Source organism: Lissotriton vulgaris, chromosome 3_1, assembly GCF_964263255.1.
Source record: "Lissotriton vulgaris chromosome 3_1, aLisVul1.2, whole genome shotgun sequence".
NCBI classification, from domain to species: domain Eukaryota; kingdom Metazoa; phylum Chordata; class Amphibia; order Caudata; family Salamandridae; genus Lissotriton; species Lissotriton vulgaris.
Window position 1 is genome coordinate 1,802,196,231 of NC_141689.1, and position 25,187 is coordinate 1,802,221,417.

A 25,187-nucleotide genomic window follows, 5' to 3' on the forward strand; every position below is an offset into this window, starting at 1 on the left:
GCGTGTATTTGACACATGCGTATTGGAATCCAGCGTTGTGTATATAAAAACAATTGCATATTGGAATGCATCGTTGTGTCAAAATTTCAAAGCAATCAGTGAAGTACTTTTGGAGATTTGAGATTTTGATCAAACAAACAGTTATATTTTTATTTATATAGATTATAGACTGAATTTGGCTCAAGCTATTGAATTGTTTGGAGCAAACATTCTGAACGACCATTAATGTTTAGTAAGGACTGTAAGGTGCTGTGAGTATCAACAGGAATATGCTTTCTTTGAAATAAATTGTGTGCCGACATCCTGTTGTATACCCGATTGGGTATTTAAACAAACCACAAATATGTATTGAAACATTGGCATATCTGAAAAAGTAAGTGCTGATGAGGAGGTAATGTCTGGATGGTTTCCAGGTAATGTTCATTAATGGGGCGGGGAGCTAGGAGAGAACCAGGTACATTCCACACTGCGGATATGTTCTCGTTAAGCCTGTACAACCTGCGACTCGACCTCGGCAGGTACAAAATATTTTACGCATGCACGCGCCAGTCTGCCTCTCCACATAAGGGCAGTAGGGCACAGACACGCGTTTATTATGTTATGGCAATTTCGCAGCCCTGTCGTAAAGCTCCGCGAAAGGCTGGCTGAAGAATTCCCTGTGGCAGGTGAAACCCAACCCAAGCAAGGGGGCCAGGGAGGCGGGGCTCCTTGCGAGGACGAGGAGCACAACACCGGAGCACCTAGCCCTGCCCGCCTCCTCCTCCTCCCTGTGCCGAGCTGATGTCACTGTGTTTGCGGCCGGGCCCGCCCCCTCTGCTGCCTGCGCTCCCGGCCGCTTCCTTGGTGCACACAGCGTCCCTGCTCCGCCAGCGAGCCCCGTGCTGTGGTGTTTGGGGTCACCCGGAGGATGCGCGCCGCCCGCGGTGCTGATTCTGTGTGTTCCAGGTTGGGCGAGGTTGGCTAGCGCTTCGCCTCCAGGTGCTGATGCGGGTGTCCCTCTGACACCAGCAGCGGCGCCCTTTGTTGATCGTTACTGCACCCCGGAAAAATGTGGGTGAATCCCGAGGAGGTGCTGCTGGCGAACGCCCTGTGGTTCACGGAGAGGGCCAACCCGTACTTCATCCTGCAGCGGAGGAAGGGTCACGGCGAGGGCGGAGGCGGCGGGCTGGCCGGTAAGAAGCAGAGATGCCGAACCGTGAATAAATAATACAAAGATTGTTGTTAAAGATTCATACAACCGTGTATGAGCAGCTGCTCGGTGAATGCATGGTCGTCAGCTGGAATGAGAGCACCCTCCTGCAGTGTGTGTGTGTGTGTGTGTGTCAGGTAGCCATGGCATTGTTATTGTGTGTCCCGCACACATGTCCGTGTTTTGCGTCCCTTCTGTTGTCTTTTGGGGCAGGTGATGAAAGAACCTGCAGGGGGTGTGTGCTCCAACGTGCTGCATCACGCTGGCTCGTTACTGGCTTTAGTGGCCTCCTAGCTGTTGGTACCACAGCAGAATAGAGACAATGTAGTCGCCTACAAAATGAAAATTCTCCGGGTTTTTATTACAGTGGGTCGCTGCCTTTGCTGTGTGTTATTCCCCCATGTGTGCACACCGCTGGATTTCGACTCGTCCATATGTTACCTACGCGTCATTTACCGATGCCGTCTCTCAAAGCCTTCCCTGTGGGGCTAATGGTTTACACGTTTCGGTGACTAGGAGGGTTTGCGGTCTGCTCCCGCACAATGTGACGGTTTCATCTCTTCGGCAGCGGTAGTTGTGCTGGGCTGACTTCTGAAGGCAGATCAATCGTTTGCAATCCTGATTCTGGAAGCCTTTCTTGGTCCATGCATAAATTAGCCCTGTCCCGATTAACGCGCATGCCATATATTATGTGGTTGTTCGACAGAAGAGGCTTGTTTGTGTTTCATTCATCCCTGACAAATGGGGCACACAGTAGCCTCTTTTCTCAGACAGGTCGCCTCTGGTTGTGAACATTGCGTTATTAACCTAGCCTTCAACGCGCTGGCGTCAAGCTGTTCAAACATGGCACATTCTTGCCGTTTGCCTGCTCGGGGGGGGGGGGGGGGGGGGGGTGGGTTGCTTGCTTTCGGGGCGCCGCTAACAAAGTAGGTTATCCATACCTCGATATGCAAAACCCTGGCATTGAGTTTTAGTGCCTCGTTATACGCGTCTGAACTTCACTTTTTTCCGTAGGACCTTTTGAACCCCCAGCTCGCCCCTCCCCCGTGCGTCTGCAAAGGAACCACAATGCTAAACTGACATTCGCTCTTTTTACTCAGGTGAGATGGACAGTTACATGCGCCTTCTACTGGGCAGATTTGTCAGCAAATATGTAGGCCATCCAAGGAACAGCTGTGGAGAAAGTTCATGTGCGTCATCGAGTTGGTCATTGGTGTCTCACAGCTTTAGTTGGCTTTCAGTTGTGTTCTCCCTGTGTTTTTCTCCCACTGGACACACAAAGGCAATGTATAAAAATAAAATAAAAACGTTGGACCCATCTGGGTCCAGCCGAAGCCACCTGTAACTGGCCAACTGACATGTTACCAGTACAACTAACTGGTCTGCGCCAGAATGTTTGCTAACGCTGACCCGAGCTGCCCTTGCCCTGCCGTAGGGTGGCACTGAAGACAGTGCAGAGCAGGCCTTATTGATAGTAGGCCTCGGAATAATGTCCCTGCGCGCCTACATATTGGCAGAATTCTTTGTGCTGGCTCTGCGCGCTCGTAAACCGGAGAGTATTGATTGTCTATTTAGAAAATCATTGCGCCTCGTTCAGGGGGAGTGTGTGCCCGTCCCCGTGTGTGTACACGCGCACTGCCTGCTCAGCACAGAGGATGCCTGGGCCAGGCCATTGCATTGTCATGTGTTTTTGTGAGTGTTGTGATGCTTACTGAGGAGGGATCCGGTAAACACATGCTATCGGACTTGAGGCTCAGTCCTGCCAGGGGAGGCAGGGCGCAGAGAACTGCCTTGTCATCCATCGTCCATCTCTGCCTGGGACGCACCTTTCCGTTGGATACAGGACAGTGAAAAGGATGGCACTAGAGTAGGTCTGCTGCTGGGACTGCCACCACGAAGGCCATATTTATTGACAGTATATAGGTGCCTCGGCATGAAAACATACAGCATACGCCAACATGATCATTTTTTTGTGGTGAATACAGATGCATTTAAGGAAATAGCCTACATTGTAAATAATTGTTCATCCTTCAGGTGAGTATAGTCTTCTTTCTCTGAAAACGTGACAAAAATAATCAGCCGCAAGCAAAAAAACTCTCCTTAAATTAGTCCAGGATATGTCTATTTTTCAAAATTGCTACATCATGCTGGATGAAATTCCTATTTTTCCTCTGCAGTTTGTCATCGACTTTTGACTTTCTAAGACGCTAAAATAATTCAATGGGGTAATGTACCAGCTACCGAATACATGTGCGATTTACACATCTCAAGTTTGAATACCAGCAAGATAAAGTGTTATCCTCCAAATTGTGTCATAATAATATCTGTTCTGTACAGTGCTTTGGTGCCCCAACACACCAAGCACTTCAAATAACATATTTTTTCTTCCCAATCCCAACTGATTGTTATGGACCTGAAATACAGTGAATGATATGTTGCATAACATAGTAGTTCTGAAAAAGCAGATATTCTGAACAAACTTGATCTGCAGGTCCTGGAATCTCACCTCCCTCACATGGGCTCAGTCGCATGGGTATGAGTGAATTAAACCCTTTTGTTGACAGAGTGAAACCATAACCTTCAGATTGGGTTATATTACTTCCTTCTCAAACAAAGATTGCTAAGTAAAAAAAAGGTGAAATGATGACTGTTTCTGTTGGGGCTTCACCTTGAATTGCTGCCTCTTGTGTTGAAAACGGTGTTTTTCTAAGTCATTAAAGAACCGCACAGCACTAAACAAAACAAAAAGGCTTTTCCCTGTTTATATGCACTTATCTCACTGCAGCCCAAATAAATGATTTAGTTTAACAGGAAAACTCCATACATATTAAATAAAAGTTACTGTCCAAAACTTCTGATCAATCGATAGCTGAGAACAGCTGTGGGCAGTGCCCATCTCTGTGTATATTACACAAGTTTAATACCAAAACAAAAAAATGGAAGTCTTCTTTATAAAAAATGCAACCAAAACTCCATCATACTGTTGCTTGGTGGTGAGGCAAGCCTTGTTACCATGGCTGAAATGTAAGCCGCCATGACTCGCCCAACCTTTTTCCAATAGTTTGAAAGTGTGACAGTCAGGCTGGCACGTCCGCAGTAGCTCTAGGGCGCTGCCTAGTGGGAACCCCGATTTACTGCTGCAGGGCAGAACATTTTTTTTTATTTCAGTGTAAGAGCCGCACTCCAATTGGCACACATCAGTGTAGCCCTAGGCGCTGAAAATCTTGCACCATTCTTGGAAAAGGGTGTGACAAATTATCTGCTTTGAAAATACCATGTACTGGAACACATTAAATCCACTAGGGCAGCTAGATGCAAATTGAGTTTTATTGGCCTATTGCCATAGATGTCGCCAACCTCTGGTGTTCCTGGGCTATGCGTACCCGCCACCCATAAATTTAGTTTTTCATCAACACATTATTTCTATTGGTTATCCTAGATTACTGCTCTTGGCATTCTATCACATTATTTGCTGTTTCTAAATATAAGTATTTCTGTGATAACGACATGCTATAATGTCACAATGTGTTCGACAGGGATTCCTAATGGAACATTCATTCATTGTGTAGCTCCAACACTATGTAAAAATAACCTTAACAAATGACATCACCCGGCACAAATATTACCTTGCCACCATCCTGGACCGTCTGTCGAAATCCTATCTGAATCTCAACCAACTGAAGTTAGTTTGTGCTAATTGGTATTGACAGCCAATGAGAACATGTGTAGGAATGTCACCTATCAACCTTAAGAGCTTCCTTCACACCACAAATAGTTACACAGATGCCTACGGTTTTCATCAACACACCACTCCTGTTTCAGAGCTTGTGTATCAAAAAAGGCAAAAACCTCTAGGTAAAAATTCATCATGCTCTGCAAATTGTATTCGTTTCTGCCTTACATTGACTTCAGAAGAGCTATATCTACCCTGTTAAAGGTTCAAACAACTGACCTAAGCCTCTCCTCGTCATGTAGGAGGTGTAAGAAAATAGACAGTTCACTTGCTGTGAGAATGCCAATAAATGGAGTGATAGTGGACAACATTTGGGACCATTTGTAGGAAGTCCTGGGGTGGCACAGCCCTTGGCCAGTCACACGGTAATCATGAGTAAAATATCAATAATACCGGAGATTATCCAACAATGCAGGAAATGGTTTGCGATGGCCAAACCTGGCATTCTGAGGCTGTGAAAGAGTACCATGGTCCCCTCTTACAACTCTTGGTTGAAAGGCCTGTTAGATGATTCTCTCAGAAACTGCCCCATTTAACAAGCCAATCACCAAATGGCATACTTTGAAGAGGTCCTGTTGGTTTTACTTATAAATTATGGAATTTCAAACCTGAAGAAGCTCATAATAATGATTGGTGGAGGGGAGTTCATATAGAATGTGATGCATTAAACAAGGATTTGGAAATGTGGCTCAGTTTCCGTGTTCAGTCCGCTTCCTTCTCCCTTTAAACCTCTTCTTCGTTAAACCAATGTCGTTTGGCCCAATATATCGAGCAATACGCAGGATAGCATGACTAATGTGATTCCAGGCTACACAGATTTCCGTACTATATATTAATATGGCTGTGCCGTAAAGTTCTTATATTCTTTCACTACTTGTCAATCACACCGGACTGGCTGTAATGGGCATTAGGCGTTTCCCCGGAAGGGTGGGGGCCAGTTTTGTTACTGGGGCCTATTTTGCAATAGTGCTGGAATATCGCCCCCTGTAACAAAAGCAGCAAGCATGTGTTTCCAGACTCCCGGGGCCAGGCAGTGCTTCCCCAGGGGCAGAAGACTAGAAGCCAAGCCCCCACTGGCCACATTGTTCGGATTTAGAGCTACCTTTCCATTCATATCGAGCAAGCTGATTGGATAGGAATTTCTTATTAAAAGGTTCCTATTATCACCAATTTCTGCCACACAAGCTCTAATTGTCAGTATTTAGTAAGGCTTGTGCCTAGCCTAGAGGTATCTATAGTTGTTTCACCAATCTCATGTATTCAAAAAGTATCTAAATTAACCCCTTGGGCGCGGCCGCGATTCTGCGCCTGTGCGGCAGAATCGCGAGTGGGCGGGATTATGACGGCCCCCAGCCATCATCAGCACACGCCCACCGTAGTGCATGACGGCTGGGGGATCAGCATCGAAGGGGTTAAAAAAATACATGCATACATACATACATACATACATACATGGAGAGGCTTTGGGTGAACTCTCTTCATCCATTAGTCTGTTGGCCTATCATTAACATTTTGCTTCCGCACACTAATTCTCACAATATGGGCCCGTGGATCAGTCCACTTTAGCCATTGGTTCTTTTTGAATTGTGAGTGATAGCAATTGTTCAGATCATATGTGCACCACCACCTAAAAAGAAGTGTGCTTCAGTTTCAGGGCTGGAGGGTTATTACTTGTCTTTGCCAATGCTTCTTTTTGTTCTAATACACTTATGTGTTTAAAGTCTGTATTCAGGCTACAGTAATTCAAATCCATCAGTTTACTTTGCACAATAAGAATATTTTGATGCATATTGCCTGTTCTAAGTACACCTGCCAGCTCGAAAGCGCTCGCCCTAATCTACTGAAATTATATTTGAGGATCATTTTTTTTTATTTAACATTTTTTATTGCTACCGTATGGCCACCATATTTTAGAAAAAAACACAGTTGATGGACAGAATGCGTGAGTCCCAGGCTCTCCACATCACTGGAGTCAAGCTATCCAGGCTGAAGAAGGCTGATAGCCAGAAACCGGTCCATGGATGCTTGATTCCGGTCTGGGAAAGACATGGCTTGGTAGTTCGGGCTGGACTGTTCCCATGAGGCACAGGGTCAAGGCTGATTTGCATATAGCCATTGTCTGACCTAGGGTGGTGTGGAGTGCAAAGAAACGATGGATTTAGGCCCAGATCTTTGTACTGGGGTGAATGTAAGACATTGTTGTGCATTCTGTCCATCAACTGTGTTTTTTGCAATTTTCACCCCGAGTGGGCTGGGTATGCTCAGACGTGAGTCCCAGGCTCTCCACAGCACTGGAGTCAAGCTATCCAGGCTAAAGAAGGCTGATAGCCAGAAAACGGTCTTTGGATGCTTGATTCCGGTCTAGGAAAGACATGGCTTGGGCAGTTCGGGCTGGACTGTTCCCATGAGGCACAGGGTCAAGGCTGATTTGCATATAGCCATTGACTGACCTAGGGTGGTGTGGAGTGCAAAAAAACAATGGATTTAGGCCCAGATCTTTGTACTGGGGTGAATGTAAGACATTGTTCTGCATTCTGTCCATCAACTGTGCTTTTTACCATATGTTAGTGGCATTTTTCTTTTTTGATTTTTGTTGTTGTTGCATACAGCAATAAAAAATGTAAGAAGATCACCTGTTCACGAAGACCAGACCTATTGGCTTTGCCTATGCTTGTTAATGATTTTATTGCTTTGTAAAGCAGCTTCCTTTGTATAGATGCTTCCATTCTGCAGTGATGTCTCTACTGATGACATTCTGTGCACCGTGTGCTATAAATAAGCGCATCCCTCAAGGCCGCAGGACTATACATTACATTGTGCTCGATCTCTGATCCCCTTCACCAGTAATATGCTTTTTCTCTGCTGAAAAGCTTTAGTTGGAGCCGGGGCGCCTTTTCATTAATATAAGACAGGCTGCTGGGCTGGGGTAACCAGAGAACTACTATACTCGGTGTATGGCATCCGACAAGCACAATACAACTCCAGAAACTCGAGAATAAGCCGAGGACGGGAGGGAAGAGCTGGCAGGATCAGCTGGCCAGCGTTCACAGGCGCAAATATTCTGAATTTTCAGCAATGCAGCGCATCTGAGGTGAGTCGTTCCTGGCTGCAAAGGCTACTAGACCCATCTCCACACAGCTGCTGCCGGTGGGGATGGAATTGGTTCCCAGAATGCAGGTTGGGGGCTGCTAAAATACAAAAATCGGGATTAAACGGGCCCCCTAGGTTTCTGGGCTCCGGTGCCACTGCACCTGCTGCACCCTATCAATGATATTACAAGCTATTTCTAAGTGGTCTGGAAAAAAATTGAAAACATTTACAAGTATGTACTTTGGAGGCAGCGCCCGAGTAGCATAAACATGTAAATAATGAAGAGAAGCTGTAATGAGGTGAAATAATTACTTTGTCACTTTCAAGAAATTCTTCCTGTTTTTCAGCAGGGATTGTTCCAGGAGCCAGTTTGAGATCACAAGGCGGTGGGAAGTGACAGGGCCGGCAATAGAAGGGGGGAGCCTTTTGTGGACTTGTACACAGACAGAGGCTCTTTCATACACAATGACAAATATGTACCTTAAGCGTCAAACTGCCGCTGGGCTTCACTAGTTTAAAATGTAAATAATTAAGAAAAACTGATGTAAACAATTAAAACTGTAAAGAGATGAAACCATCATGTAATGCACAGTCGAGTATTTTGGCAGCAAAGTCTGGTTCACAAGGCACTTGTTCTTACCCGGCTGGCAGAAAAGCTGAATGGCAGCCCACCTACATCTGCGTTTTACACGTATGTAGGTGCTGCGCTCAACTGATGGCCCTTCCTGCATTCACTTCCAAGATGCAGCTTGCTGCTGTAAAGGAAGGACAGCTGACCTGCATTCACTTCTATGATGCATCCTGGCACAGCTCTAGTGCGACAGCCCTCCTGCATTGACTTCTGAGATGCATCTTGGTGCAGTGCATGAATGGCAGCCCTCCTGCATTGACTTCTGAGATGCATCTTGGTTCAGTGCTTGAATGGCAGCCCTCCTGCATTGACTTCTGAGATGCATCTTGGTGCAGTGCATGAATGGCAGCCCTCCTGCATTGACTTCGGAGATGCATCTTAGTGCAGTGCATGAACGGCGGCCCTCCTGCATTGACTTTTGAGATGCATCTTGGTGCAGTGCATGAATGGCAGCCCTCCTGCATTGACTTCTGAGATGCATCTTGGTGCAGTGCATGAATGGCAGCCCTCCTGCATTGACTTCGGAGATGCATCTTAGTGCAGTGCGGCCCTCCTGCATTGACTTCTGAGATGCATCTTGGTGCAGTGCATGAACGGCGGCCCTCCTGCATTGACTTTTGAGATGCATCTTGGTGCAGTGCATGAATGGCAGCCCTCCTGCATTGACTTCTGAGATGCATCTTGGTTCAGTGCATGAACGGCGGCCCTCCTGCATTGACTTCTGAAATGCATCTTGGTGCAGTGCATGAATGGCAGCCCTCCTGCATTGACTTCTGAGATGCATCTTGGTTCAGTGCTTGAATGGCAGCCCTCCTGCATTGACTTCTGAGATGCATCTTGGTGCAGTGCATGAATGGCAGCCCTCCTGCATTGACTTCGGAGATGCATCTTAGTGCAGTGCATGAACGGCGGCCCTCCTGCATTGACTTTTGAGATGCATCTTGGTGCAGTGCATGAATGGCAGCCCTCCTGCATTGACTTCTGAGATGCATCTTGGTGCAGTGCATGAATGGCAGCCCTCCTGCATTGACTTCGGAGATGCATCTTAGTGCAGTGCATGAACGGCGGCCCTCCTGCATTGACTTCTGAGATGCATCTTGGTGCAGTGCATGAACGGCGGCCCTCCTGCATTGACTTTTGAGATGCATCTTGGTGCAGTGCATGAATGGCAGCCCTCCTGCATTGACTTCTGAGATGCATCTTGGTTCAGTGCTTGAATGGCAGCCCTCCTGCATTGACTTCTGAGATGCATCTTGGTGCAGTGCATGAATGGCAGCCCTCCTGCATTGACTTCTGAGATGCATCTTGGTGCAGTGCATGAAAGGCAGCCCTCCTGCATTGACTTCTGAGATTCATCTTGGTGCAGTGCATGAATGGCAGCCCTCCTGCATTGACTTCTGAGATGCATCTTGGTGCAGTGCATGAATGTCAGCCCTCCTGCATTGACTTCGGAGATGCATCTTAGTGCAGTGCATGAACGGCGGCCCTCCTGCATTGACTTTTGAGATGCATCTTGGTGCAGTGCATGAATGGCAGCCCTCCTGCATTGACTTCTGAGATGCATCATGGTGCAGTGCATGAACGGCGGCCCTCCTGCATTGACTTCTGAAATGCATCTTGGTGCAGTGCATGAATGGCAGCCCTCCTGCATTGACTTCTGAGATGCATCTTGGTGCAGTACATGAATGACAGCCCTCCTGCAGTGACTTCTCGGATGCATCTTGGTGCAGTGCATGAATGGCAGCCCTCCTGCATTGACTTCTGAGATGCATCTTGGTGCAGTGCATGAATGGCAGACCGCCTGCATTGACTTCTGAGATGCATCTTGGTGCTGTGCATGAATGGCAGACCGCCTGCATTTATTACTTAGATGCATCTTGGTGCTGTGCATGAATGGCAGACTACCTGCATTTATTACTTAGATGCATCTTGATGCAGTGCTTGATTGGCGGCCCTCCTGCATTGACTTCTTAGCAGCATCTTGGAGATGCACGTTTATGACAACCCTCCTGCATTGACTTATCAGATGCACCGCGGTGAAATTTATGAGTGACAACCTCCTGCATTCATTTCCTAGATGCATCCTGATGCAGTGCATGAATGGCAGCTCTCCTGCATTCATTTCTTAGATGCATCTTGGTGCAGTGCATGAATCGCAGCTCTCCTGCATTCTTTTCTTAGATGCATCTTGGTGCAGTACATGAATGACAGCCCTCCTGCAGTGACTTCTCAGATGCATCTTGATGCAGTGCATGAATCGCAGCTCCCCTGCATTCTTTTCTTAGATGCATCTTGGTGCAGTGCATGAATGACGGCCCTAGTGCAGTGACTTCTCAGATGCATCTTGATGCAGTGCATGAATGGCAGCTTTCCTGCATTCATTCTTAGATGCATCTTGGTGCAGTGCATGAATCGCAGCTCTCCTGCATTCATTCTTAGATGCATCTTGGTGCATTGCATGAATCGCAGCTCTCCTGCATTCTTCTCTTAGATGTATCTTAGTGCAGTACATGAATGACGGCCCTCCTGCAGTGACTTCTCAGATGCATCTTGATGCAATGCATGAATGGCAGCTCTCCTGCATTCATTCTTAGATGCATCTTGGTGCAGTGCATGAGTCGCAGCTCTCCTGCATTCTTTTCTTAGATGCATCTTAGTGCAGTACATGAATGACGGCCCTCCTGCAGTGACTTCTTAGATGCGTCTTGGTGCGGTGCATGAATGGCAGCTCTCCTGCATTCATTCTTAGATGCATCTTGATGCAGTCCATGAATGACGGCCCTCCTGCAGTGACTTCTCAGATGCATCTTGGTGCAGTGCATGAATCGCAGCTCTCCTGCATTCTTTTCTTAGATGCATCGTGGTGTAGTGCATGAATGGCAGCTCTCCTGCATTCATTCATAGATGCATCTTGGTGCAGTGCGTGAATGACAGCTCTCCTGCATTCATTTCTTAGATGCATCTTGGTGCAGTGCATGAATGACGGCCCTTCTGCAGTGACTTCTCAGATGCATCTTGGTGCAGTGCATGAATCGCAGCTCTCCTGCATTCTTTTCTTAGATGCATCATGGTGCAGTGCATGAATGGCAGCTCTCCTGCATTCATTCTTAGATGCATCTTGGTGCAGTGCATGAATGACAGCTCTCCTGCATTCATTTCTTAGATGCATCTTGGTGCAGTGCATGAATGGCAGCTCTCCTGCATTCATTCTTAGATGCATCTTGGTGCAGTGCATGAATGACAGCTCTCCTGCATTCTTTATTAGATGCATCTTGGTGCAGTGCATGAATGGCAGCTCTCCTGCATTCATTCTTAGATGCATCTTGGTGCAGTGCATGAATGGCAGCTCTCCTGCATTCATTTCTTAGATGCATCTTGGTGCAGTGCATGAATGGCAGCTCCCCTGCATTCATTCTTAGATGCATCTTGGTGCAGTGCATGAATGACAGCTCTCCTGCATTCTTTATTAGATGCATCTTTGTGCAGTGCATGAATGGCAGCTCTCCTGCATTCATTCTTAGATGCATCTTGGTGCAGTGCATGAATGGCAGCTCTCCTGCATTCATTCTTAGACGCATCTTGGTTCCAGTGCATGAGTCACAGCTCTACTGCATTCTTTTCTTAGATGCATCTTGGTGCAGTGCATGAATCACAGCTCTCCTGCATTCTTTATTAGATGCATCTTGGTGCAGTGCATGAATGGCAGCTCTCCTGCATTCATTCTTAGATGCATCTTGGTGCAGTGCATGAATGGCAGCTCTCCTGCATTCATTCTTAGACGCATCTTGGTTCCAGTGCATGAATCACAGCTCTCCTGCATTCTTTTCTTAGGTGCATCTTGGTGCAGTGCATGAATCACAGCTCTCCTGCATTGTTTTCTTAGATGCATCTTGATGCAGTGCATGAATTGCAGATCTCCTGCATTCACCTCTTAGCAGCAACTTGTTGCAGTGCATGAATGGCGGCCCTCCTGCATTCACTTCTTAGCAGCATCTCGGAGCTGCAAGTTTATGACAACCCTCCTGCATTGACTCACCAGATGCACCATTGTGAAGTTCATGAGTGACAGCCCTCCTGCATTACTTTCTTATATATGTCTTGGTGCCTCTCCTGCTTTCACCTCTTGGTGCTTCGCAGTCCTCCCCTTTAGTGGAATTGGTAACCCTAGGTTACAGGGGGAGAACACCTCTGATGTGGTTTTTCATATTTTTCCACCCCTTTCAAAGATTTACATCAAACTTCTCTTTAGGTCCCACATGGTGATTATTTCTTCACGCTGTGTTACGTGAAGAAACATTGGAGTTAAGGCACGTTCTTGTTATACTGAGTTCTCCAATGGACGCTTGCTTTAATCCAACAGTTGAATTTTCTGAATAATATCTATAGTTTGCTCTATTGATTTCTGTATTGCAAGAAGTTTGGGATATCACCAGCCCTTGTATAAGCTCAATGGGGGGATCTCTCTTTCTTGTAGAGACAACACCGAGGTCTTCTCGTACGAGAAGGGACATCTTGGCCTTGTTGCTGCAGTATCAGCTCACACTTTCCTCTGGTGACTATATTCGCTCTTCGTGCTTTAACATGGCAGGGTTTCCATCTCGACACCTATGGTCCAAGCCAGTCCCTGGCAAGCATCATCCTCACAAGCACCAGCTACGTATTGGCAACGACAGAGGTCTGCTTTGCAGGTGCAATGAGGCAAACACTTCTTGAAGGTTGTGCCAGAAATGTATGTGCATTCTCCTATGTTGTGTTGGCCACTATAGTTTGGTTCATAATTCCGTCAAGATTAGACTATCCTAATGCCCTTGCTTTGGCCTGCTATCTATTTTCATTGTCATGCTGAAGTTTACCCAAAACAAAGCCACTGCCTGGAAAACACATCCACCCTCTCAATCGGAGCGAACCAGCCTCGTGGAAGCTTGCATTAAATGCAAGACTCAGTGATCCTTTCCATAGTGGCTCTTCTTGTATGTGTCATTCCAGAGTAGCACCACTTGAGGCTGCAACACATTTTACCTACAGAGAGCTTTTTAGCTGCCTGTTGTTGAAAGACCTCTTGTGGATATACCAAATATGTACTGTGAGCAGCATACCAGCCCATTGCTAAGCACTGGTTGTCTTTCTTGTCATTGTCGTTTGTTTGCTTTTTATTCCATTTGCTTCTTGTGTTTGTCTCTCTTCTGGAGCATAGCTTCTTTACCATTGATCGGAAGATTTGTATCCTGCCACTACTCTGATTTAGGGGCCAATTTTTTCTTTGTCATTCAGCACTCCATGAGAGCATGTGTTTTCTTGTCCTCCCACTCGCGTACTGCTTCCCCCCCTCAAGTGCAACCCCTCCCCCCCCCCCCCCCACCCTTGGTCTTGCTCCTCACTCCTCCCAGCTTATCATTTAAAACACAACAGGTTCATTGTTGCTGGGGTATGACTAAAGAGCAGAATTTAAGTGTTGTTTTTGTTTTATATCCTGCATTGCACATGTTGAAATCTCAGATCTTGACACACTTATGGCCCTGTGGGAGTGGCGAATTCTGCATCCACCCAGATGACATTTGAGGCAAGTGTACTTAGCATGACTGAAAAAGAGATGTCCATTCTCATGGAGGCCCATTAAGCTACTCCCTGGGCCCCTGCAGATGACCAACTAGCTTGAGCATTTTCTTCTGTCTGAGTCCCATGGAAAATAAACCAGGCCTTGGCAAGCGTTTTCCTTACACGCTTCCTTATTCTTTTTAAATTCTGTTCAGTTTCTTGAGTGAAAATGATTTGAAAAATAACCCATGCCATGTATAGCCTTTGAAGATATTGAATTAAAAGGAACAGTTTTCAGATGCCTTAAGATATGCATTTGCTTTTCCTCCAGTACTTTGCTCTTTTTTTTAACAATGATTTACAAATAAGCAATGGCAAAGCCAATAGTTTAGCACCCAAATTATGAAGGTGAGACCCATTAGCTTGGCAAAGGCTTGTTCTAAATGTAATCATTTAAGCACAAACTTTACTCCGCATATGTATGTGACCATGTATGTATGTATGAATGAGATATATGTTTGAGTGGACCTCGCTACAAAGCAGCAGAGTGCTGGACTAGGGAAGAGGGCGAGAGGTGCGAGAGTGGCAATCAAGTGTTTTCGATGGACTTATTGTTGGAGTTACAAGCTGCATGGGAGGGAATGGCAGTGGGAATAAAAAGGGTTCCTGACTGAGTTACGGTAAACTCCTGCCAGAATTAAGGTAAATACAGCAAATGTGTTAGATTATGTGTAATACTATTGTTCAGAACCTTATTTTCTTTTCTTCCTGCAACTAAACTCGCCCAGATAAGGCTAAGTTTGGCCTGACGAGCTGATTTTGGAGGCAAAGGTTGAATACATTGAATGTTTCAGCTGATTCCTTGTTTATCAAAGAGTTACATGAAAGGAGAAAGAGTTTATGTGCAATAAAAGTGCAGAATCGCTGGATTAAGTACTTGACGTGCTCCTTCAAGGGTCTAGTGCTCGGTGAATTATAGGAAACATTTACTGCACACGTCCGTTTTAAAACTAAGAAAAAAATCTTAGAAACCTTTCGCATGCTTCAAATATGGAGCAGCTCGGCACAGGTAAAAAAATATTTCCTACTTAAGCGGTTCCTCTCCTGTCAGAAACAACACGAATACCGGTTATCCCTGTTATTTTGTTACACTTGCCATCCTTCCTTCTCGACTCGTTAGAATTCAGAGGTTCTTTAACACGTTTTACAGGGCAGTAAACTGTGAACTTTGCGATTCGCATACTGAAAATCCATTGTAAGGGCTAGATGCATTAAGGGTTTTTGCATTCGCAAATGGTGCGAATCGCAAATTTCGGCCGTTTGCGAATGCAAATCCTGTTTTTGGGATGCATGAAGCATTTTGCTATTTTCGCAATTTAAGAAATCGCAATTTTATTGCGATTTCTTAAATTGCGATTGCATTTAAGAAATCGCAATTTTGCGATTTCTTAAATGCAATGCATGATTACTTTGGAATTGCGAATTCGCAATTTGGAAGGGGTAAATTAGCATGAAGTTGAACTTCATGCTAATTTACCGAAAACTTCAAACATGCACTAGTTGCATATTTGAAAGTTTTCATTTACACACACACACGTCCTTGGGTCATGTGTGTGTATAAATTGCACTTACAGTTCAATTTCAGGGGTGCAGGGAGGGGTTCTTTAAACCCCCCCTGCACCCTTGAAATTGCATTCACATTTTGCGAATCGCAATTTGAAATTCGTAAAACGTGAATGCCTTCCCATTCATTCCTATGGGCCTTTTGGCCCATAGGAATCAATGGGAAGGGTTTTCCTTAATTGCGATTCGCAAATTGTAAATCGCAATTAAGGAAAAATACCGAATCGCTATAAAATGTGCGATTTTTTGATGCATAGCATTTTGCGATTTCTTAATTGCGATTCCTTAATTTTCGCAAATAAGAAATCGCAAAATGTTACAATGATGCATCTAGGCCTAAGCACCTATCCAGTTTTATTCACTTTCCATAGGCAAGACTTCGTTCTTAAGGCTGAAGTAAGGTATTGCCTCAGTGAGGCAAATGCACCCCAGGTTTGTAAACATATTAACAGTGTAAGTTGTCTTTTACAATAATTAGTTTGGTTCTCAGGGCTAATAAAACCATTTTACCTGCGGTTTGGAGAAAATGCACGTTTTAGGTTTAAACAGGTGTTTTTACTGATCATACAATTTTTGAAAAACTATGATTTTTTTGTGTAAGTTAGGTATGATTTTAGCTAATCAACATTAAAATTTGTCTTGGACAACTTTCTGTCCAAATAGTCTATGTGGATTAGTGTCCATACTTGGGCACGAAGTGTGGCCAGTGAATGATGTTTGAACATGGGCATTTGTTGCCCTGTGAAGTTTTGTCTTCTTGAGTAAACGTGGGGTCCATGAGTTTCTAACAAAATGATCCACATGTGAGATTGGCCTTGGATTCCTTTAGATTGTTTTGTTGTTTCATTTAGAGAACATTAACCTTTTTGTTGCATGCTTGAGAGAGCCCTTGGTGGCATACAATGGCCTTTAAGAGGTTGCATCAGGCTGCACTGTGGATCTGCTGAGGGGTGTCCATGGCTGTTCTATGCAGGCAGCAGCTCTGTCCAGTGCTTCAAAGCGAAGACTGCCACCCCTGCTTGAATAATGCATGCACAGTACCAGTAGATACCGCTTTTGAGTAGAGACCCCTCGTGCTCCTGAATTGAGTTAATCTACTATGCAGTTGATTTGTCTCAGTAGCAGGTGGTGCTGCAGACGCAAATATCAAGTGACTTGTGGAGAATTTAGAACATGATCATAGCAACTTGTATGGCAGCTGTGTAAGTGTCAAATGGGCCACATATTTAAGATCAACGTAGTCAGTGGTGTCTTAGGGTGTAATGAAAGTCGCTTTCTTGGGCTTTGAGGAAAATTGTTTTTCCAACCCTTGCTCATGGCTAGCATCAGGTTATGAAACAGGTGCAAGAGGCCTGTTGAAGAGTTGTCCTCTCCATCTTTCATAGCCAGATCCAATCAAACTGAAGAAATGCAGATTTTATGTTCATTTTAGACTACGAATGTGTTCAAGATCCAAGAATGTACAAAGTCGAAACGCCCAGCACTAGTGTTACGCGTGCCTACTAGTACAGTTTTCTGCTAGAATACGTCCTGCCCAGATGTGGTTGGGCGATCCCAAGTCACTTTTCTAATTTCCTTTTAAAGTCAATCTGGTCCCATGGAATTGATCTATTTTCCTCTGATTCGCGCCTCGGCGGGTCTTGGGCTCAAAATTCCATGGACCTGATAATTCTCGCCTCGGTGCCTATTCTAATCATAGAGTCCCACTCTGCAACTCTGGGCAATAGCTTGCTTAATCTCCACAACGGCCCCCACAACGCTAAGGATGCCTGGCCTCCACCCTGGGGGTGCCCAGGAGTGGACGCCTCACAGGGAAAGCCAGGATGGGTTCTACAGCGGTATTCGTACAAGCGCCTTGAGACCCTTGCGGGTGAGTAGTGCGCTATACAAGTATCAATTTACAATTTGCAATTCAAAAGGTAGCCCACTTATTAACCAGAGCTGGGGAAACTGAAACTACAACACCGAATACCCTGGGAACTACATCTCCCGACAGTACCGGTGCTCACGTGATCTGTAACTGTCATGTGACTCGTTCTCCAGTAAAAACAGCATATAACACAAAGCGAGTCACACAATCGGTGCCCCCCCAGACAGCTCGGATGACTGTCAGGAGACACCGACTGATAGGTAAGCAGTGTGAATGCACCTGACTAACATAGAAACATTATACCCGGTGTAGCTTAACATCTCGATCACACCGTCACAGACCTTAGTCTAACCAGTAAATCCTTAGACCCCATACAGTAGGACGTACAATAGAGTATCGGCAGGTCTTATATTTATAATCAGCGTACGTTCTAACAACTAATCAGCAAAGACAGTTTTTTGTTCTGAGATATCTTCCATCCACCACCGATGGATTCTAAATGAGCGATGATTGTCTCTTTTCTTTCATCTAAATTCTCCTTCTATAGAGCGGTGCTCCTCATACCTGAGCCGCAGCCAGGTGGGGTGAAGCCTCTCAACCATCCTTTATGGGTGAGTGTTACCAATAGAAAATGTACAGAGTTGCTACCTTACTAAGCAGGATTTGTTTTGAATACATTTTTTAAAAAACGCGGGAAAATGAAATACTAATTTTCTCCCAATCTTTGTTGTCTGTCTGTCTCCCTTGTGGATCCCTTGTCCTGATGCGATGCAATATCAGTCCTTGGTTGGGCATAACCTGATCCTTGCAGGTGATATTTTTTACCCTTCACTATAAAGCAGTAGTTTTAAAATCTTGGTCCTGAAGAATGCATGAAAACTTTTTTTCGTAAATGCTGAAACATGTCGACCACTACTCTACGCGGTTATTAATTCCAATACCGCCTTTTGCACATTTCTTTTTAGCCTTAGGGACTGGGAGAAACTAATAAACTCTGACTTTCTACCCAGCTCACCTAATTTTAATACTCACTTTCCACTCTTTTCACCCTACACTGCTTTTTCAGTTGCCACGTATTTTCATGTGTTACCACCCTCCCACATTTCAACCTCGGCACTGGTAATGTCTGCCGGCTGCTGTGTTTAGTCTCCTGGGCTGGGAGATCCCAAATGATGTACAACGAGGGCGGTACAGTGTGGCCTCTGATGGGATTTTTTTCCATTTGTCCTTGAGTCCTAACCGGGTCTTGTCTGCACTCGTTAATTGGTATGTTGTGTTCCTCTGGGTGTTATCTGCACTGCATCTACGGTGTGGTTCTGGGTGACAGACTCCCTTGACTACTGGGTACCTTTGGTTGTTTAAGAACCCTCTCTTCCCCTTTTTTTCGGCTGTGTAGCTTGCAATATGCTTAGTGGACCTTTAGAACTATAGACATAACACATGGGCTCATTAGCAAGGTGATGGTTCTTAGGGGAATTTCCCATGTGTGAATTTCCACTCTGTCATTCCCCATCCAGGATTCTCAGTGCCTGTTTTCTTTTGTACAGTTCTGGGATTTTCATTTGATATTTGTGTATGGCTCCTTAGTATGGACTGTAGAGATTGACAAGAGTCTAGTTTAGTAATGGTTCTTGGAGGTTAATGGGAAGGCAAAACGAGTTTCACAATGCTAAATATATTTGAAGTCAGTTATTTGTATGGATGGATCCAGTTCCATGGGACTTTGCCTTTTTTTGTTCAGATGGGTGATTGGCCGCAGCGTAAATTATTGTTTTCAAGGCAGCTAGAAAGATAGTTATGGTATAATGCTGTGCTGATGAGGGAGTGGTGTGTTTAATATTGATCAGAATTGTTCTAAGATGTATATTGGCGTGGAAGGGAGGGGTCTGCTGGTAAATTGACTTCCTTTGCTAACTACATGCCTGTGTGCATGAGGGTGTCTGTCCAGCGTGGTATGTTTGCAAAAAGGGAATTATAAATGTAATTGGATAAGGTATGTGCAGTGAATATTATTGCTTAGAAGGTTCTGGTGGGAGTCCGAGGCACTTGGGGAAAGGTGAACATTTATCTCCTGCCCCCTTTTCATAAAAGAACAGTGATCAGGCACGGGCGTGCGCCGCATGCCCCAGAGACAGTCACTGTGCACATGCAAAATAATAGCTGTGCCATCATGTTCATCTCAGGATCTCTCCTTCTACCTGTGAAGTTGGTTTACTTAATGAACAAACATGATGGCCATGGCGGGGACAGCAGGAAGTGCAATTGGAGGTCCAGAAAATTCAAATCAGACTGGTGGTTCCAAGACTTGCAGACAGCATGTGTGACCTGCAGTTCATGAGTCTGAATCCTGAACCTTCCATCCTTACGATGAGAGAACATTGAGTAGCCATCAATTGGGTAGTACTAGCAACTTTTACTTCCCCTACAACGAAACATCAGCCACGTAGCACCAGTAATATTAATTACACTCATCTTTCCATTCGCCTTTGTGTACGTGTGCCTATATGTTTGCCAGTCAGTATATACCCTGTTTATATGTTGATGTGTGCGCTAATCTTCATGCGCTTGTTTTTTTTGTAACTGGGTTCATGAATGAATGAATGTTGGATTTATAGAGTGCGTGGTTACCCTGGACCGTCCCAGCGCTGTACCACTGGGGAACCCGTCCTGGCTTTCCCTGTGAGATGGTCCCTTTACTGGGCGTCCCCAAGGTGCAGCCAGGGATCCCGGGCGGTGATGTGGCCGGAGTGGCGACTAAGCAAGCTATTGCCCAGAGTTGCAGCGTGGGACCACATGGTTAGAGCGGCACCGAGGCGAGATTTATCGGGCCAGCGGACATTGGTCCTGCACCCGGCCGCGTCGGGAATTAAACCCTGGTCCCAGGCCGACCTCTGCCTCTGGTTCTGCCGCCTCTAACCGTTGAGCCACCTTGCTGCATACTTATCTGCTACTTGCCTCTGTGAACCTGCGCTCCTCTAAAGTTGAAGCTACTGGCTTTCTCGATGCTTGTTTAAAGTGATTTCAATTTCTTCTAGTACTTGATGTGTGAAGTTTCTGTTATCGGTTGCCCACTCATTAGCACATTGTAGGATTTGGTTTCTAACACAGAAATGGCTCTGCACCTAAGTTGGTTCTCTTAAATGTAGGTTAATTTAAGTTCTCTTCATTTCTTATTAAACAGCAATATCATGCAAGTCTCTCAGCCCCCTCTTTTCCTTTCCTTTCACCCGTCCTTCGTCATCATCTCCTGCTTTCTTTCTCCTTTTCCTTTCGTCTCTTCCTTCTTTCTCGCTCTTCTCATCCCTATTCTTTATCTCCTCCATCATTTCTGCTATTGACAGACATTGTGAATAATAGTCAACATTTTGTGTATGTTTTGTGGAGAGCAACCATTACAGCTGCTGCTAGGAATAAGTATATTGTGCAAATGCATTGTCATTTTCTGCTACTCCGATACATTTGGAGTGAGTGTATCAGAGCCTCGTCATTGTTTGTATGTTTGTGCCCAGCATGTAGATCATTACTTATGACTCTAGGCTCTTGCTCTGTGGCTCTGCCTATAGGGAACACGTGATCCTACCAACACGGGGTTGTGTCTGTGCAATCCTCTGCTGTAGAAGCTGCCAGTACAGAGTCATTCTTGTGATGTGCCATGCTCCGTGTTAAGTCAGAGAGCCTGATGTTTTATTTTTTTGTATTAACTGGGATTGGTTGCAAGCGCCTCGACGTTATTTTAACATGGTTGTTGTGTTTGATGATCCGTTCTTAACTTTGAGGGTGGATACTTGAAAATCTTACAGGGTAGCTGTAGTGCCTTAGGCATAGAAAGTCTTCTTCTAGCCCACAAGCAAAGCATTCTCATTCTTGCACTTCTTAATGTATACTTTACATACCAATTTTTTTGGGGGTTCTTGAACTGCTGAAGGTTCTCTTGCTGTTTCCCCCAAGTGCTCCTCAATGAGGGAATACACTGGTACTGAGCTCTTTTCTTCATATTCTTGTTGTCTTGTTTTTCTGGTTCAATCAATCAGTAGATTTGTAGAGTGCTACTTGCCAACCATGAGGGTATCCAAACGCTGGCACTGTGCAGTTGATTAACCAAGAAGACAGGTCTTTGTGGACGTTTGGAACTCTAGAAGAGATGTGGCGGTCCGCAGATGGAAGGGTAGCTCGTTCCATGTCTTCGCTGCTAGGTAGGAGAAGGAGCAACTTCTGCATCTGCTACCTCAGATGCGGGGTTTGAGGGTTAGAGAAAGGGACGGGGAGCGAATGTGTCTGGTGGGTTGATGGAAGTTCCGGCTATGGGTCAATTAAGTGGGCCAGTAGTTGTGTAGGGCCTTGCATGCATGGCTCAGGAGCTTTACCAGGCATATTTTCTGTACAGGGAGCCAGTGGAGTTCCCTGAGGGAGGGGGTGATGTGGGTTCATTTAGGGAGGTCCAGGACGAGTCTGGTTGTGGCATTCTGTATGGTCAGTAGTTGTCGGAGGTTAGATGTCTTCTACAAATAACACTTCTCAAACACCTACAAATAGACTACTCTATTTCATGCTCTCCCACCATGCCATCTGTCTACATTCATGTGTAATTAATTTCACATTTTTTAGTTTTAATCTATCTTTCAGTGAAGATACTATTTCTTGGATTTGCGTTTTAGTGCAGAGAAAGCAATCACTTCCCATGCATCACTTCGTTTGCACTTAAAAAACCATTAAAATATGTCTCCTATATATACAAATCTCAGGAATATTGCGGAAGCAGAATGTGAGGCCAAGGAGAAACAGTACAAACAATTACTCCTCCAGTTGGTGGAAGCTAACTGCATCCCAACAGGTCTCATGGGATTTCTTCATCTTTCCTTGGGGCAGACCGTACTCATCAGAGCAGAAAACCTTGCGGTCAAATCCGATATCAACTGCAAATAGCACTCCAGGCCCATCAACCTTGTGGACCTAGTCTCTCAGGTCCTAGAAGGAGCGAAACATTCTCTCACTGGTAGTTGTGCATCACACAGAGACTGTGTATGATGATCATCTGACTAGGAATTTCCTTCCTCTGTGTTCTTATTTCTTCATTCAAGACACTTTCATAGCTTAATATAGAAGTTCAGACCCTTATTGCTGGACCTGTATGTGACCTATGAGAACAGCCTTTGCACAATGAAGGCCTTGTGGGGGTGTGGGTAATGCTCTACACATTCGCTCGTCTAATGGTCCTCTGCTGACTTTCCTATTCTCCTGATCTATACTGAGGAAAGTTTAGGATGAAAGTCCTTTTGGTGGGGCCTAGCAGACCTTAGTTTCTGATCCTTCTCAAGTTAGCCCAGGAAGATCTTTGGTAGTTCCCAACTGCTCCTTCCACCTTGAGATGCCACAACATGATGACACCATCTCTGTCACACTTTTATCTTATTGTCTGGAGGCTGAATTTCTAGGCCTCCAAATTAAACAGTGTTCCTAAGACAGTGATATATTTATATCTAGGAATGTCATTGTCCAACTACTCTCCAGTTGACCAGCTTCTGGTCTTGAGGCCACACAAAGATCTTGACCTCCATTCCTGTGAATCTTTCATGATTCTGGACTGTTTCAGGAATGTTTTTCTGTTATGTGTTTCTGTTTGCTCCCTTTATTGAAAATGGCGAATGTTCATGAAAGTCCAGAGACATATGTACCACTTGAAGCAGTTTATCTCTTCCTTCTTCTGCAGCTCTGAATGTGGGAGCCCAGTGGTTCACTCCTCAGTACCTTCCAGGGATCTATCTGCAGTTCTGACAGCTTTGCATACAGCTTCATTTGAACTTTAGGAGAACGTTCACCAAAGTACTGACTTGGTTGCCATTATCTACAATCATGTGCTTGGGGAATTAGAAACACCTGTTTGCATGGCCGGACTGCCCATAGCGGGCACCGGGCAATCCCCCAGTGCTCCGCACGGGTGGGGCCCGGTTTTGGGCCCCTTGGGGCCGTTTTTGCAGCATAGCTGCAAAATCGGCCCTATACCAAAATCAGCCAAAAAACAGCCCCGGCAAAGAGCTCGGCGGCACCTCCAACCCCCCTCCCTCCCACCCCAAAGTGGGGAGGGGGGCCGGCCGAGCACTTTGCCAGAGCTGGTTGTGGTTCCCAGTCCGGCCCTGCCTGTTTGTGTTGAACCATCTCTAAAGTTTTTCCCTAATATTGTGATGGTGAAGTTTGGTCAGAGATTTTCTACACAAAATTCCTTCCTAGTTCCATATATTTCTAGAAAGTGTTCTCCTGGTGGTTTTCCATAAACCCTCTAAACTGGAGCAAGAGAGTCTGTGTTCTTTTAGTAGACATACAACTCTTTCGACACACCTGTTCTCCGTGGTTTGCTTTGGAAACAAGCATTAGTAATTGATCACCTTGGGGCCATTCCACGAGGGTTCAAAACCATCAGTGGGCATATATAAAGGCAGTGCTGCCCTTATCAGTGGTAGTACTGGGTTGCTCCACTAGAGATGGGCCTTTCACTTTTATCTGCTTTTGGGTTAGGAGTGCTAGAGTCTGGTCCGGCATTGACGGACAGGCCCGTCTTCCAATGGCTAGCCTCCATTTATGGAGCTAGCCAATGAAAGACGGAGGCCGTTCCTGTCTCCCGTATACAACTCAAGAGGTTTTCGCCTGCGCGAAAAAGATGCGCAGAAGCGCATCTTTTCGCCAGGCAAAACCTAAAAAGTGCCTGTGTCGTTTTGCAGGCGCGCATGGTGTTAGTTTGAATCTAGCATATCCTCAAAAAAGGCCTGTGATATGGATGACCGGGTACGCGGTAACAGACGGATTACTTACTGGTAAACTTCATTAGTCTGATTCCTATTCTTCCCTGCCCTCTTTGCTTCGGGGACGTAGAGCAAGAGTATGGGGTGTCTAGGTGAGTGCGAGGGTTGAGGGGCGCAGAGCAAGACCAGGGATCAGCCTGAATTTTGTTTGTTGCCATTATTATTATAGGTGGGTCTCTGTCCCTCCAATTTGACTTCCGCCTTATAGCGTCTAACCCACGCATGTGTTTGTATTTATTATAAAAGTAGCTTTTGCCAACCCTAATTTTGTGTTCAGTTTCCTTTGTCAGACTTTCCTGTACGAGTGTGTGTGGTGCCACTTTGATCTCAGTACATGGTTACTGAATCTTACATTTTGCTTCCTTTGGTAACCATAGCTGGTCCACAGGTCATTCACCAGATTCAGTTATCCTTTCTTAAAAGGCAATGTTCGCACCGAACAGAGAGCAGTAGCAAAAACAGATAATTTCCACCAATTTTCACCTTCCTGTGTTAATGGGTATAGTTACCACTAGATCCTACACAGGGGTAATAACGTTCGCTAACCTGGAGTACATACCATATGGGAGGTTACTCCCTATTTTAAGGATAATCTGGTGCTAATACAGGATCGCTAGTGAACGCATTTATTTTTTTCGCGACAGGGTGTTTTTGCGTCTGTTGTTACTGAAAAGGTTTTAAATGACCCAATCTCTTATTTATTCAATGTGGATATTGCTGTT

At 45.3% G+C, this 25,187-nt stretch overlaps 1 protein-coding gene across 1 annotated transcript in view; it reads left to right on the top strand.

The window, feature by feature from the left end:
- The first annotated feature begins 822 nt into the window (after positions 1-822).
- TBC1D9 (TBC1 domain family member 9) overlaps positions 823-25,187 on the top strand; it is a 385,175-nt gene continuing 360,810 nt past the window's right edge. The window contains exon 1 of the mRNA XM_086962231.1: positions 823-1,172. Coding sequence (XP_086818357.1) covers positions 1,049-1,172 — 124 coding nt within the window. The 5' untranslated portion in view covers positions 823-1,048. The remainder of the gene's footprint in view (positions 1,173-25,187) is intronic.